This window comes from Drosophila gunungcola, chromosome 3R (genome assembly GCF_025200985.1).
Source record: "Drosophila gunungcola strain Sukarami chromosome 3R, Dgunungcola_SK_2, whole genome shotgun sequence".
Classification (NCBI taxonomy): domain Eukaryota; kingdom Metazoa; phylum Arthropoda; class Insecta; order Diptera; family Drosophilidae; genus Drosophila; species Drosophila gunungcola.
In genome coordinates, this window is record NC_069139.1 from 15,089,746 (window position 1) to 15,104,484 (window position 14,739).

Consider the following 14,739-nt stretch of genomic DNA (forward strand, 5'->3'; position numbering starts at 1 on the left):
GTTTATTGGGCAAATTTGAAAAGTTTAGGATTTAAATGGTATTGAAAATTTGGAAAAAAATTAGCTGAGCAATTTGTTTTTTTATGGAAAAATCGCACAAAAGCAAAGTTTTGCATAAAATTTACAGCAAGATATTGTTTTTTTTTTTTTTTTTTTGAAGATAAGTATGTACAAATAGATTGAAAGTGTGGGGAAGTGTTCGCTTTTATTGTTTTCGTTGGTATCATACACTGTCGCACTTATCAAAAGCCAAGGCAAAGTCACATAGCTGCTGACTCTGACCTCGACTTGAGCGTAAATAATTCCAAAATTTATGCTCCGACAAAAAATTACACGAAAATTAATTACATTTTAATGAGGTGTCCTGTTGGAGTGTGTATTTGAGTGTCTGCGCTACAGGGTATGGAAACTCAAGTAGATAAAAGCGGCTAAATGGTGGGTGTGTGTTTGTAAGTCAGCAACAACTGAAAAGCAAACTACAGCTTATAACTACATAACTAATTCAGCGTAATGGCAAAGCCACCGATGTATATATATACACAGAGAGAAATTTGAGCTTGTATAAAACTTAAAACTTGACATAAAAGTCGGCAATCTGGTATTTATATAATTACTTGTATTATGCATACAACCTTTCATATATTTTATGCTATATTTATTTAAATAAAATTCTCAAAAGACATTTATTGTTAATTTTAATACTTGGCATAATGGCTTTTCGGTGTATATAGATAGGCATTTGGTTAAATATATCAGCTTCGCTACTTCACGGCAGGGCGAGGCTTGGCCAAATTAACGACAATTGTATGTAAATTGTATTTTGAACGCCACTTCCCCGCCAAGTGCTGTGTGAAACACGCGGAACAAGGGCCGCTCAACAAAAAATGAAGCAAAAAGTAAATGTAAAATAAATGGTAAGTGGAGCGGGAGACAAATTATGAAGCGGCTTAAATACTGCAGCTACTGTTTGCGAGTGGAGTGGCGTGTAATTGTCTGTATGCATTGGAAGTCGGCGGGGTACTTACAGTGATGCACTGCACAGGCTGGCAAAGTATAGGATCGCCCAGAAATAGTGTCCGCTGCCCATGTTGGGGGTTGTGGTTGTGGTGTGCCGTGCGTCCTGCCTTCTGGATGGGGGCGTGGCAGCCTTCTGTGGTGGGCGGTGCGACCTGAAATGCAAAGCAACAACTATTAAATTCAGTAGCAACTGATTCGATCAACGTATCGATGTCATCGACTCAAAATCAAAGCGTCTACTGAATCATTTTGGCAGCCCAAACTCCTCTGATTTAAACCACTGCCCGGTCTTGTGTGGCGTGTGAAATTGAATTAACCATCGAATTAGACCAATTAACATGCCATTTGGCTATCTGTGCCGGTGCATCAAATGCATTTCAATATATGCAATGCACACCTCCTCCGTTTCAGCCTTTGTCGGTGTGCTAATGCGTTTTGCGAATGCGAAATCTTGCCGTAAATGCAATTAAATTTTCAATATCGTCATTCCCAGCACTAGAGGCGGGAAATTGAAAATTTAAAAGGTCTTGACACCATAATGTTGCTTTAATCTGTTGCCCAGAGAACCCATTGCGTCGTTTGGCATTTATGAAAAATTCAAATTGCACTCGCAGCTCAACACATTCGACGAGATCCAAAAGACTATGTCAAGAAATTTCGTTTGAGCGAGTCATAGTGAACGAATGCTCTTTTAAAGGGTACGAAACAATATTTTATATATATGACTTTAAAATAATGTCGGTATATAAATACATAAAAGGGCTGTCTATACATTATTTGCTTGCATTTTCGGCGAATAGACACGTTATTATTCCTAGATTTTACTATTTTAATGAAGCATTAATAAGATTATTTTATGCAATTAAGATTTTCTCCTTTCTTCGTTTTAATTGAAAACTATGAGCAGTCAACATAGAAAAGGTCACCTTTGGGCTCGACTTTCTGTGTCTTTGGAACGACAACGTACTAATTAGAGCGATAGTACCTTTATCTCGGCCTTGCAGGATGCATAACAATGGCCATTTGCCTTGCAATACCCTGAATACGTCACTCTGTGCTACTCGTTTTCATTTTGCAACAGTCATTATGGTTGGGGCATTTAAAACAATGCCAACAATGACCGACAGTATCCCAGATATATCTGCTGACCAGCTTTCGGACAACCGGAGATGCAAAATACGAATACGAAATGGGAAATGCGTTTGGGTATGCGAATATTGGAATCGAATTAATCCTTTATAGGCATTTTTCTCCACTACAATGGACGACGTGCTGTGCATGGGCGATAAGTGCGTGTGGTGACCGAACTGCCACGCCCACTCCTGACGCCTGGGAAGGCCACACACACGCATTGGAACATTGGCGTGGCCATGACCGAGTCGGGCTTTCACAGTTGTTGCCATGAGGAGATCCACATATCTCCCCCTCCCATGCAAATAGTCAATTGGTCGAAATGGGAATGGGCTTTGAAATGGCAACAGGCTGGCCGCTCGAAATTTGCACTCGTGCTGTGTTAATTTGCCGCTGCTGTGCGTGCAATTTTGTGCCATAAATACATTCACATTCACATTCACATTCACATTCGCATTCACATTCACCCAGTTACCAGAATTACAGCTGCAACATCGGCGCTGAGTTGAGGACATGCACCCGGGTGGTCCTGGGCTCCTCCTTTTTCCCTCTTTCCCTCTCCCTTTTCCACTTTATTTTTTGGCCCGCTGTCAAAGAAAGTTAACAATGCGACTGCGACTGCCAAATGTCCCACATTTGCAGCATGCCAAGCAGTTGGCGCCAATCCCCCTCTTGAAAAGCGAAAAAATAGGACTGCCAACTGTGTGTGTGGTGTAAATGGGTTTACTTTTATTTCATTTGTTTGTGCGTGAGTGTAGGTATGTTTGCGACGAGTCGACACACTTTTGAGCTTGGCAATGTTTTTACTGTTCGCCACCAACAAAAAAAACAACAACACTTGTGCGCGCTTGTCTACCTCAGCGCCAGCTTTTTGAGATGTTTTGGCCGCTTGTTGTTGGCAAGCTGCGAGTTGAATGAACGTGCAAACTGGGAAAAAAATAAGTAGACCCAACTTATTCAGCAAGGGATTGGGAAGGATGGGGATGGTAATTCTATTAAATTTTAGTTGGCTCATGCTTGTATATCAATCTTGAAAATCATTTCTTACACAAGGCACCTTTGTTGCGCACAACGTCGGTATCTGTGATGGATCATTTTCTTAACTTTGCAGGTAATGTAAATGCTAGCTACAAGTCTTGATGTGAAAAATAATTGAAATACATTATTAACTTATTTATGTATCATTTAATTAAATTTAATAACACTATGTAATTATTTGTTAATGGATGCATTGTTCAAAACTAATTGTTAAGCAACAAAAAAAATCACAATAATTATTTTAAATTGAATCTCAACTATAACGATGTTTCATGTTTTTCCTTTATTTAATTCATTAAAAAGTTTTAGCAGAAGTAAAAAAAATGTAATCTAATTAAGCTTACAACCTGTGACTTAATAAAAGTTTTTGCATGTCAAGCTTAAATTTTGTATTTGATTGGATTTCAGGAAAGTCCTTGAATATGATATCAATTTTTTGACACTCTGCATTCAGCGTACAAAAAGTCGAGTGGCGCACAAACAGTGAAAAATAATTCCGGCTTATTTATAGTGATTTTGATATTGCTTCTTAGGAAACACTTTCCAATTTATTCTGGATACTTGGTGGAATTAAAAAACAGAATTTTCCGAAAAGGTGATTTATTTGGCTCAGAGTCTGCTTTTGGCTTATAGCCTTTATTCTAGTTCCCGGCAGCTTAGTTTCTCGCAGTGTTGTGGCCAAAAGAGCGTACTATATGTGTGCAATCTCAACATACACTCGCACACATACACCTCATACAATCACAGCCCGCACACAGACGTATATATTTTTTGCGTTTTATGCCGCTCAGCGGCGCTTGTAGCTCGTTATGTTGATTGGATTTTGTGCCGCCCGCACCAGAAAGTAGTCCACACACACCCACATTAGCACCATGATACGAGAATACAAGGATACACACGCACACACACTATTAAGGCACTTGCCATAGCGGCTGAATAAAGTCAAGTGCCGTATGTGTGCGCCTGTGTGGGTGCGTGCCATAAAGCTGGATTCATTTTGCTATTGCTGTTGTTGTTTTATTTGCTGCCCTTACGCTTTGCTCCTCGTTTTATGTATGCAAAAAATTTTACACTCTCGTTTTCGCCATATGATGTTGTTCCTCTCTTCCTGTATCTCGTTCCCTTTATTTTTCTGCTAAATTGTAAGTAAGTGGGCTTAGTAGCATTTTGCCATTTAGGACTCTCCTGTGGGTGTGTGAGTGTGTGCGTATGAGTAATATTCTACAGCTAGGATTTGCCTAAAGCTCACCTCAGTCGTGAAGCCTTAACTTTAACATTTAGGAGACAGTTTGATAAACACCGAAATCGCTGAGGCTGTTTGTGTGAGGTACAAACAATTTCGGGCGCTGGCAACAGCTGATGACACGTTTGGGTGCCCCAAATGAAATACAGGATAAACAAAGTATGCTGGGGAGTGAGATCGAAAGGTCAAAGGATGTTGCATACGTGAGTGGCTCGAGCAGATTGCAGAAAGCTTACTAGTACCAAAACTTAATGCTTTACCAAGCAAGTCCTTGTCACATCCCTTTTCAAGACCCCTCGCTTTTACTTGATAAATATTACAAACAGTAAACTGCAGTAATGAATTGTGTCAACTATTTACAACTACAATTCATTCAAACATTTTTAAATTTTTTTTTAAGATTTTGAAAATAATTATGTATTTTAATTTCCGAGCTAAAAAATGAGTAAGTATTCCAAACTAATATCCAAAAGGATTTTTTCAACCAACCTCGATAACAGTTTTTTATTAACAAAAAACATGGAACATTTTTAAGAAACTTGAAATGCTTTAAAACTTAAGATATTTAGATTTTTTCAATTTTATAAAGCTAGTTCTTCAAAATTTGAAATTTATTTATGGAAAAAACAACGTTTATTGTTTGCGGCATGTTTTTCTGCGTCACTAAGCTTTTTAATGTCCAATAGGAAATCTTTTCGAAACTTTCCGCTCACATCTCGCAAGTGTCAAGCCAGGATTTCATCAAACGGTCACAGCTTGCGTCCAGTCGACTCATCCCCTTGCCTCTGTTGCCCACTCATAATTAATTGAAATGTCAATACATTGTTTGTGCGACGCAGGAAAAATATTAATGAAAGCCGAAGCCAATTCCTGGCATGGGCGAGTACTAAAGGGACTGAGGACTGGATTGTGTGTGCCCTATTATTAGCTTCGAATGGGGCGGAATCATATATCAAGCAGGACCCTACTGTCTGTTCTATTTTTAGGATGTTCGGGCGGAATCTGAACTTTAACTGGAAATTAACTCGCATGAAAATTGGGCTATAATTTGCTGGATTTATTGCCACGAACAAATTGCCCCTTGCATGGGCCCCCTTTCACCTAGTCGAATGGGTCAATAAACTAAACAGCACCCCGAAGGCGATAAAATTGATGTACAGAGGCGTTGTAGGGGTAGGCAATAGGAGTCGCGAGATAAGCGCGAATAGAAGTTCGTACCCCCGCCTGTCTGTGTGGGACCCTTTTAAAAATGCACACGCACGCATCCCCACCTAAGCACCAATATATACGCTTACATAAATCACATATTCCAGCGCTTTGCGGCCATTTAATGGCTGTCAAGATAAGCTTTCGGGGCTCTGTATATGGGGTTCCATGTCAGCCGCTGGTGTGTTTGTTGTGCGTGTGTGTTTGTGCCAACCAAAGTAAATAATGGCCTAAACATTGTGCAAACTGTTGGGCAGCCAGCGGGCAATCCGATGTCTGTCAAAGTGCATTTTAATGTCAGCAAATGTGCGGCTGGCACGTCAGTTGAAGTAAAAAGCCATATAATGACTATGCAGAGACCGAAAATCAAACTCACAGCGAAACCCAATGTTTTCGAATTGGAAAAGTAATATGAACTTCAACTTTTGTCACTTTTGACAAACTTATTTTCGGCCAAACTTGTTTGCTCGCCGGCGACTTCTTGAAAACGTATACAAGAATGTGTATATTGATTGGAAACGAAATCAGAGAAAATTCGAAATATCCGAACTTGTTCGTTCCTTAATCATTTATTGCCCATTGATCATCTTTGGCAAACTTTTCCATGCGAGAGCCTTTCACTTTAGTTGATGGGTAATCGGAGTTATCCATAATAACTTTTTGCTAGCACAAACACACTCAGAAATGTTTTAGTTCGCATTTCAATTAAGTTGGCCAAGAGCAGAGCAACTCTTAAGATTGAAGGCTCCGATGGGATGGTGAGATGGTGGGATAGAGCGATATGGGCGCCAAACTTTTTACCCAAATGTCCCAAGCCCTGAAAATAGTTGGCATTGCGCATACGCCCCCATGGCAGCTGATACCCCAATAGGTAGCGGATGAAAGTGCTTGGCCAAATGGCCAAATCGTTAACCGAAAGCAGACTCACTTACTGGGGCGGGGATTTTATGTCTTGCTGACTCACCCACCGAGTGACTTGCAGAAGGACCTAACCCCCCATCGCCGACGCCATCGCCATCGCATTTCGGTTTCATTGTCAATTGACACTTTTTGTTGCCTCCTCTGGTGTCGCTGGCGATTTAAGCTGCAGCTGCAGCTGGCTGCAGCGACTTGATTGCGTTTTCACAGACTGAAGAGTGGATTGGATGGGGTGGCAATGGGTTGCTTGATGGTAGCTGGTTCCCCGCCGGGTTAAGAGCAGTTAACCCCCCACCCTGCCACTTCGCTGGCTGTTTGTTTATGGCCCAGTGGCAACTGCTTATTGCTTTCGGTTTGCTTCAATGATGGCAACGTGTGCCACGGCGGATCGTCAACAACTCTTTGTTGTTTACGGGCAAAGTTTTGAGCGCTTCGCTTGCTGCAAGTTAAGGCTGCAAAAGGAAATTGTTGCAACTTGCTTCGATTTATGTGTTTATGTGTTGGCTGGGGAATATTCACCGTACCGCAGATCCACTTCCGCTAATTAATTGCCATAGGAAATTAATATCAACTTAAATGTATTTAGTGTTGATTAATGCATAATTGATGCCGACTTTCGACCAGGTGCAAAAACTTCGCCTCACCTTTTCGCAGGGAATGGATGAATGGACGGACATTTTTTAGCTCATTAATCATTCAAGCGGGCTGACAGGTGGGGTGGCGCAAAACGTGGGAGAGAGAAGGTCGTTATTAATTACAGCAATGGCATAAAGCTCAACTGAGCAAACATTCAAGTCAATTACGATGGGAAGGTTAATAAAGTAACACAAGAAAAAAGAGAAAATGAAGAGGGTATTAAACAAAATCACGGCAATATAGCAAAACAAGTTATACATTTCTCTACCGGGAAATTGCTAGAATTCGATTCATGTTGATTAAAAAATCCGTAACACAGGTTATTTAAATTAATTTACCCACTGTCCGAAGGGCAGCAAATAGTTTTCATAATCTGCAAAGCGAGTACGTTTGCAGGCCGCACACGTTTGTGAATTGCAATTAAAATGCATGAGCCACAAATATTTAAAATCATTATTCGCCACTTGAATGCAGGATGTGACCAAATCATCAGACCTCTCTCTTTCCATTTTGACACTTTAAAATGTGATACAGCAGCATCAACAACATGGCACAAACTGTGGCCAAAGTTTGTCCAGCTTCCTCCCCATCTACCTCCTTTGGAGAGTTTCCTGCTTTTGTCCGCTTGGCCATAACCAGAAAATGACAAAAGCCATGTCAACAGCATGTTTAAGGGTTCGGGGTTCGAGTTCCCGTTAAGACAATGCCCTGGGTGTGCAGCTGTGAGTGTAAGTGTATGTGTGTGTGTTTGTTGGTGTGTGTTCTTATCCGTGTTGCTTGTGGCCAAAGTCTTATGAGTAAAACAAAACTTACCCGCCTGGCCCGGGCCCAATTTGGTTACTTTTCCCAGTTCGGCAAACAATGGACACGATAATTTATTCATATTCGGCCACACACTATCTCCACCACCTTTAAACTACGTGTGTGTGTGTGTGGGGATGAATTTTTAAATAACCATAAATTTCTAAATTTACACAAGAGACACTGAAGACACATTGCACTTGCGATAAGCCACACACCAAACAAAAGGGACACGGCACAGTAAAAAAAGTGAAAAATATCCCAGCAAACAATGGAAATTTTAATGAATATTTTCGGGTCGAAGCTCTTGCTCCCTTCAGAGTGTTGATAATTGCCACATAAATTTGCCGAGCAAAAGAGGGAGAGACAGAGAAGCAGTGCGAAAACTACAAGATATTTTATTATAAACATAGTGTCAGCACTGGCCAAACAATTTGCTAAATATTTATACATTTGCATAATGCATGCAATCAAATTTCCTCACACGACACGACCTCATGGGGAGGGGGGCGGTGAAATATGGGCGTCAACTGAAGGTCGCCGCCAGCAAACTATAAATATTCAACGAATTATTTGCCAGGAATGTACTTATATAAATACCATGTGCACACTGAGATTTGAAATTGTTATCTTAATTTTTTCTCGCTTTTAATCTAGTTAGTTATAATATTTTCAACACTCTTTCCAAATCGGAAAACGTCTATATAAACAAAGGTTTTTACTTTGACAAATTTTATGAGATTTTAACAGAAACAAATTTGTAATCATTTACAAAATCAGAGCTTGCTCATTAAGAAATTGTATTGAATAAGTTTTACTATAAACATTTTATGTGATTTGTGTACATTTCGAACTGAACATCATTTAATTTTAGAATCTTAACGTTGAAATGCTCACCCCAGCTTAATTATTGCACAAACTGGATTTCATCAGAAACCTCCTTTATAATTAAATCAGTTTATCAAAACTTATTATCAATCTAAGCCCTTTATAATTTAAAACAGAAGCACTAAGCCTTCTAAAATCCTCCATTCCACATAATTACTTAAAAATTCGAAATCAGGCAATGGTTTATTAATTGTAAATACGTCGCTTGCAATCTGAAAATCGCATACAGTGTGAAATCTGTAATAAGCTTTTGTGGTATATTATAAATATCATTCAATTCGAGAGTGTTTACCCATGGGTCTCATCAATTGCATAGAGCACACAGGCGCACCACCCGAGTGTAAACACACACGCAGACACGCTGAGATGTCTGCTGCCTTTGGTTTTTGGCATTGGTGCCAAGAAATTTTGCGGAGGGGCAAGGCCAGCTAATTGCGGCGACATAACTTGTTGCGCCCCTTTGAGCCACGCCCCCGTGCTCTTCACCCACCACATGTATGCATATGTGTGTGTGTGATTCCGTGGACGCGTGTGTTTGTTGTGTGTGTAACGAATGCCGCAGATAGACGGACGTACGGTCTCATAGCGGCTGTCGTCTGTCTAAGAACTATTGCCAACAACAGCAGCGAATTGCATTAGCGTTCGTGAATGTATGGGTACGTAGTTCGCAGTGAGGGTAAGGGGTCGTCAGGGGAGAGGGCGGGGCCCGAGGTCACATAGATTGTCGGTTGTTTACAATAAACAGAGTCAAATGTCTCCTGCTTGGCAAGCAGCCTGACAAGCATTTTTGTTTGATTTTCCCTGCTAATGAAATTTATCGTATAGGTATACCTATTTACTATAGGTATATATCAATTGGCAACTGGGGAAGAACTAGAAACAAAACCTGGCAAAACCAAAAAGGAATTATTGATATACATCGTATGCCTGCCAATTAAAAAGTTAAATTTGTGAATAAAAAAACTAATTAAAAGATTTCTCGAATTTCCAAGGACTCCAGCTCACAAAAACCCAACAATTGTGACAATTAACTGTATGCAATCAACACCTTTTTATAAAATTATGAAAAAAATCATTTTCTAGCAATAAAGTAACTTCATAAATGGAAAATCCTTTACTGAAGAGGTAACAAACAAAATTGTGTATTTCACTTGGAAAACAAATGTCGAACTTATCAAAAAACAATTTCTGGCAAGGAAAATTTATAAAACAAACTTTTCGATTTTACTAAAAGCAACGCAATCAAAATATTATGAAATGAAAACCGTTAAACTTCTCCAGCGAATAACAAAAGAATAAATTAGAAATTTGATCATCCATGCTTAGTCCTTTTTATTCATGTGAACTTTGATCCCGTTCGAGTTCCTTTCACTGTGACACTCTCCGCTGAGGGTCTCTATTAAATCGTAATATCGGTATAAACAGTTTCTGCAGCCTGCAGCATCCTTACAAAGTTATTTGAAACCTCTTGATGGGCAATAACCGAAGGCATGTGGCCAACCGCAAAATGGGAACCGAGCTGAGTTGAACCGGAAGAGGCGCTGCAAAAGCGGGAAAAGGGCTATTGGACCAACTCCGATTCCGGTGCTAGTAGCTGCGATGTCTGGGCCAAGAGCTTAATAAAATTATGTGACGATGATTGCCGGCGGAGAGTGGAACCAGGAGTCAAAACCCACCGCCAACCCATGTCCCTCGCCGAAAGCGGCTGCTGCTTGGCTGCCACTTGAAAAACGCATTAAGGCTGCAGTTCTGTGTGGCATTTGTATACCATATATAAATATATATATTATATACATAATACGCTCTTGTATGGCTGCCCTATATGCATGCCAGAGTGGTTTGCTGATTGCATGTTAAAAGGCCTTTGCCTGCGACTCTTCCGCAGCTGCTGCTGCTGCTGAGGCTCTTTTTGCCATGAAATTTAATTAAAAACTTGTGTGCCATGAAATTACATTTCAACGTGAGTTTCCTCTCCGAAACTGGGTGCTGCTGCCAGCTGCCAGCTGCCTGCTGCCGGCGCAAAGGTAGGAAGCTCTTGCACACACCAAGAGTTGATTTTTATGTAAAAATGCTCAAAAGGTTTTCCATTGCGCAAAGGGGACTGACTTCCGTTCGGGCATCGTTCGAAGTGAAGTCGTTTGTGGCGGAAGTTCGGAGCAGAGGCGAAAAAGAAATCCCTGGCCAATTATTAAATTGATTTACCAGCCATTAAGCGGGTAAATTAAACGGGAAATACATTTTTATCGATCTGCAGTTGCTCTTCTGAATTATTCAGTACTCAGTATTCCGGATCCCGTATTCCACTTGTTAATTTTTCGCAAAAATGTTGACAGCAGAAATCAATTTATCCGTTGACATTTTATTTGCAGACCGACCGATTTCCGGCTTTCATTTGCAATGGATATAAATGGCAAGAACCAAAGATAAACTAACTAAAAGCCAAGAATATTCTCACCCACCCATGTTTTTGGCCAATTATGCGAAGCTCAAATCATAATTTATTTACAACCAACTCCGCATTATGAATGCAAATCTGGTTTGGGGAGCTAGCAATCAAATTGCAACACCTTTTGTTCGGCTTCTGCCAGTGGCTGTTGCTCGCGGTATTTGTTATGCAAAAATCGCTGAGCTCGCCGCTTTAGCGTTTTGCATATTTCAATTAAGCATTACACATACGCCCCGTGCAACCGAAGGAGTAAAAAAAATGAAAAGTAAACGGAGGTGCAGAGCAGATGTGTGGCTGGGGAACGCTCTTGAAAATCCGCTTAAAACTTATTCAATTAAAGTTCCCGCCCAGAGGCAACAAAACGGACGACAAATTCGAGTCGTAAAATGGTGAATGCAAATGGCGACCAGCACAAACGAGCGAGCAGCAACGAAAGTGCCATAACTACGGGCAAGCCGCATAAAAATGTGTATAATATTGACGCAGGAACGTGGAGTGCAGCTGCAAAAAAGTTGTAAGACCAACTGAGGCAGCACACAAATGTGGCAAATAAATCAGCAGTCACTTTTAGATGTGTGAGTGTTGGCGTGTGAGCGCTTGTAACCCATTTGCTGGGTATATTTGCGTGACTTCAGAGTTCGGGGCGGAAAACATACGAAATGGGACAGCTGTCTAGTATTAAAATTCTTGGGAAAATTTTCTTATTTCAGGAAATGTAGCCAGCCGAATTAGAACTCCGAGAACTCTAAAAATAGTTAAATGCAGACCAGATATTACTGTGCTTTCTGGTAACCAAATCTATTTTTATGTTCTTATATATGCTTGTTGTGTTTCCAATTATACTCAATTAATATAATAAAATTCTGGAAAAATTAGTTACATTTAAAGTAAATCAATTTTAGAAATGGCTTAACTTACTGGACAAACAACATTTGTTATATGGGATATAGTCATATATATGCATGATAGTCATTATAAGGCTTTACATTTTTATATATAGGGACTTAAAGTCCTTTTTTATTTTATACACATATCTCTTCGTCGTTTTTATTTGTTTTTATGATTATTTTTCCCCTGTTGTTGGCTAAAAATAATCTGCAAATCAGCATAAAAAGGAATACTGACCACCAAGCAACAGCACACTCAACTGAGCAACTTAACAAATCAAAAAAGTTTCACGAAAACAAAAATAAGGACTGACAGAGGGACCGAAGTTAAAAGTTAGAGCGACAGGGAGCGAGTCACAGTCAAACTAAGCTAAACAGGCGAATATTTTGTCCGATTTAGTTCCATTTTATATTCGAAAAAAAGGCGTGGCCGACGGGGGGCACGATAATTTTTTTTCCTATTTTTCTGTTGGCCGCAGACGCCACAACAAAGCAAAATTTTAGACGCCATGCAGGCATGTGTGAGTGTGCGTTTGTGTAAACGGGGAATCTGTCTCTGTATGCGTGCTGGGGCACTATGCCGGAAACGTGACTTATTTGAAATTTATGTACTTTTTAGCCAAGCGCCTGGCAAAAAACAAGGCTACATCCTAGTCAGGGGTAAGAAAAAAAAGGAAAACAACAAACAGAGAGTCCGAAAAAGGGGCAAACAGCGCGATTTATAGAGCAAGTCCACCCTTATCTGTTTCTGTTTTTTTTCGGGGACTTTTAATTATTTTTTATTTGTTTGCTGGGGCTTGATTAGAAAAACATACAAGAATGGTTTGCAAGCGTTCAACGTGGCGGATGTGCAATATGCAAATGCATTCGCCAAAGAACAACAATTCACAAATTGAAATCAACGAGCATACAACTTGATAGGTTTTTGTTTGTTTCATTCCCCCCCTCCATGGTCTCTGTTTTAGGTCCTGTGTGCCCTCCTTTCTGGCTCGTTCGTTTCGTTTTTCAGCTCGTGTCACACACGCCATTCACTTGTTGTTGGCTTTGTTGCTGCTGTTCGACATACATCGATTACATAAATGGAGGAAGAGAAGGCGATCCTGGCTGGCAATGGATGCGGGGTTGGGTGGCACGAGAAGCAGGAGCAGGAGCAGGAGCCGAAGCAGAGGTCGGACGAACAGCGACATAAGTCACGAAGCTTTTGCTAATGATGAGGGCCTTGATGCTTTTTCAATTAACCAAATGTGTGACATACGACACAGATAGCAGGCAGGTCTGTGTGTGACAGTGACAACAACTTGGCTTGGCATAAATCAAAGCAAAAGCAAACCAAAGAACAACTCGAACAATAGGCAAGCCTGATTTTAGTGTTTTTCTCTTGGATTTTTTCTGCACTTTCAATTGGCCTAATTATGTGGCAACCGATGGATGATCAACGCAAAATCAAGATTTTTCCAGAAATTGGCCTAGATGACATCCATCGCATTGAGAATGAGGCTGTGAAGGAGCTCCAGCTGAAGTACACCAACGAAAAGAGGAGTCCCTCCACTCAACGGGATGCTGGTGAGCCAGTCGTAAACGGAAGTGGCCAACCGAAATGAGCCAACAGTTGACTCCTGATGAATGTGCAGCCAATAAATCCATTCATGCTACTTGCATAATTATTCTTATAATCCCCTGAGCCGCACACTTACTATATAGCTAGAATCACACAACACCCCCACCCGCCCAATGCCATATACACACTCGTGAACATCCAACCCTAATTTGCATTTATGTGGGGCTGAGGCCAGTTGTGATTACCTGGCAAGCTCTTTTGTATCGTTCGTCGTCGGCTTCTCCGCAAAATGGCAATAAAAGCAATTTGCAAAAAAAATGTATATGTAGTTTGTATGCTCACCGACCCGCAGATATACACCCACATCCAGATTCACACAGCAGCACAGAAGGCTACTTATAAACTCACCTTAATTAAACGTGATTAAGTAGATTTCCTCGTTTTTCTGCTCAACGAACTGTTTAGTTGTCGATGGTCTTTGTGTGTGTGAGTGTTTAAGGGTGTGGGCATTTGTGACCTGTGCTTATTAGTTGCCATTTATTGTTGTTCTTGCAACTTGCGAAGGGTACAATAACTTGCCCGTCGAGGTTGGGAAGAAATTAGCAGGAATACCATGACCAGAATATAATTTATTAATAGAAGATTTAGTCGAATGAATTGACAAAGCGCCGAGCTGCCAGCAAGAAACTCTCGAAAATAAAATATTTATGAACTGGACATCTTAGCTAATCCCAAATACCTTTTGGAGACATTAATTTTCAGAAAATGTCTTTATTTTTAAGGTATTTATTTAAGAAGACAGGCACGTATTTTGTATTATTTCGGATAAGACAATTTATGGGAGAGTGGAATAAAAGTTGTTAGTTTTAACTCTATTCAATAAAAGCAACAAAATCATTATAAGATATTAAACAAACTACTTTAGCTTAATTTACACCACTCTGTATACTTTGTATTTACAAAAGATATA

The 14,739-nt window shown here is 40.3% G+C and overlaps 1 protein-coding gene across 19 annotated transcripts in view; it reads right to left on the bottom strand.

The window, feature by feature from the left end:
• LOC128252727 (glutamate-gated chloride channel) overlaps positions 1-14,476 on the bottom strand; it is a 30,986-nt gene extending 16,510 nt beyond the window's left edge. For 3 of the 19 annotated variants that reach the window (XM_052980705.1, XM_052980696.1, XM_052980706.1), the window contains exons 1-2: positions 14,178-14,471; positions 1,026-1,169 (exon numbers count right to left, since the gene is read on the bottom strand). In XM_052980705.1, the coding sequence (XP_052836665.1) occupies positions 1,026-1,087 (62 nt within the window). In that variant the 5' untranslated portion in view covers positions 1,088-1,169; positions 14,178-14,471. Of the gene's footprint in view, positions 1-1,025; positions 1,170-8,002; positions 8,496-14,177 lie in introns of those variants that run through there. The other 16 variants (XM_052980704.1, XM_052980694.1, XM_052980695.1 and 13 more) reach the window with 15 other exon arrangements.
• Positions 14,477-14,739: the final 263 nt, after the last annotated feature.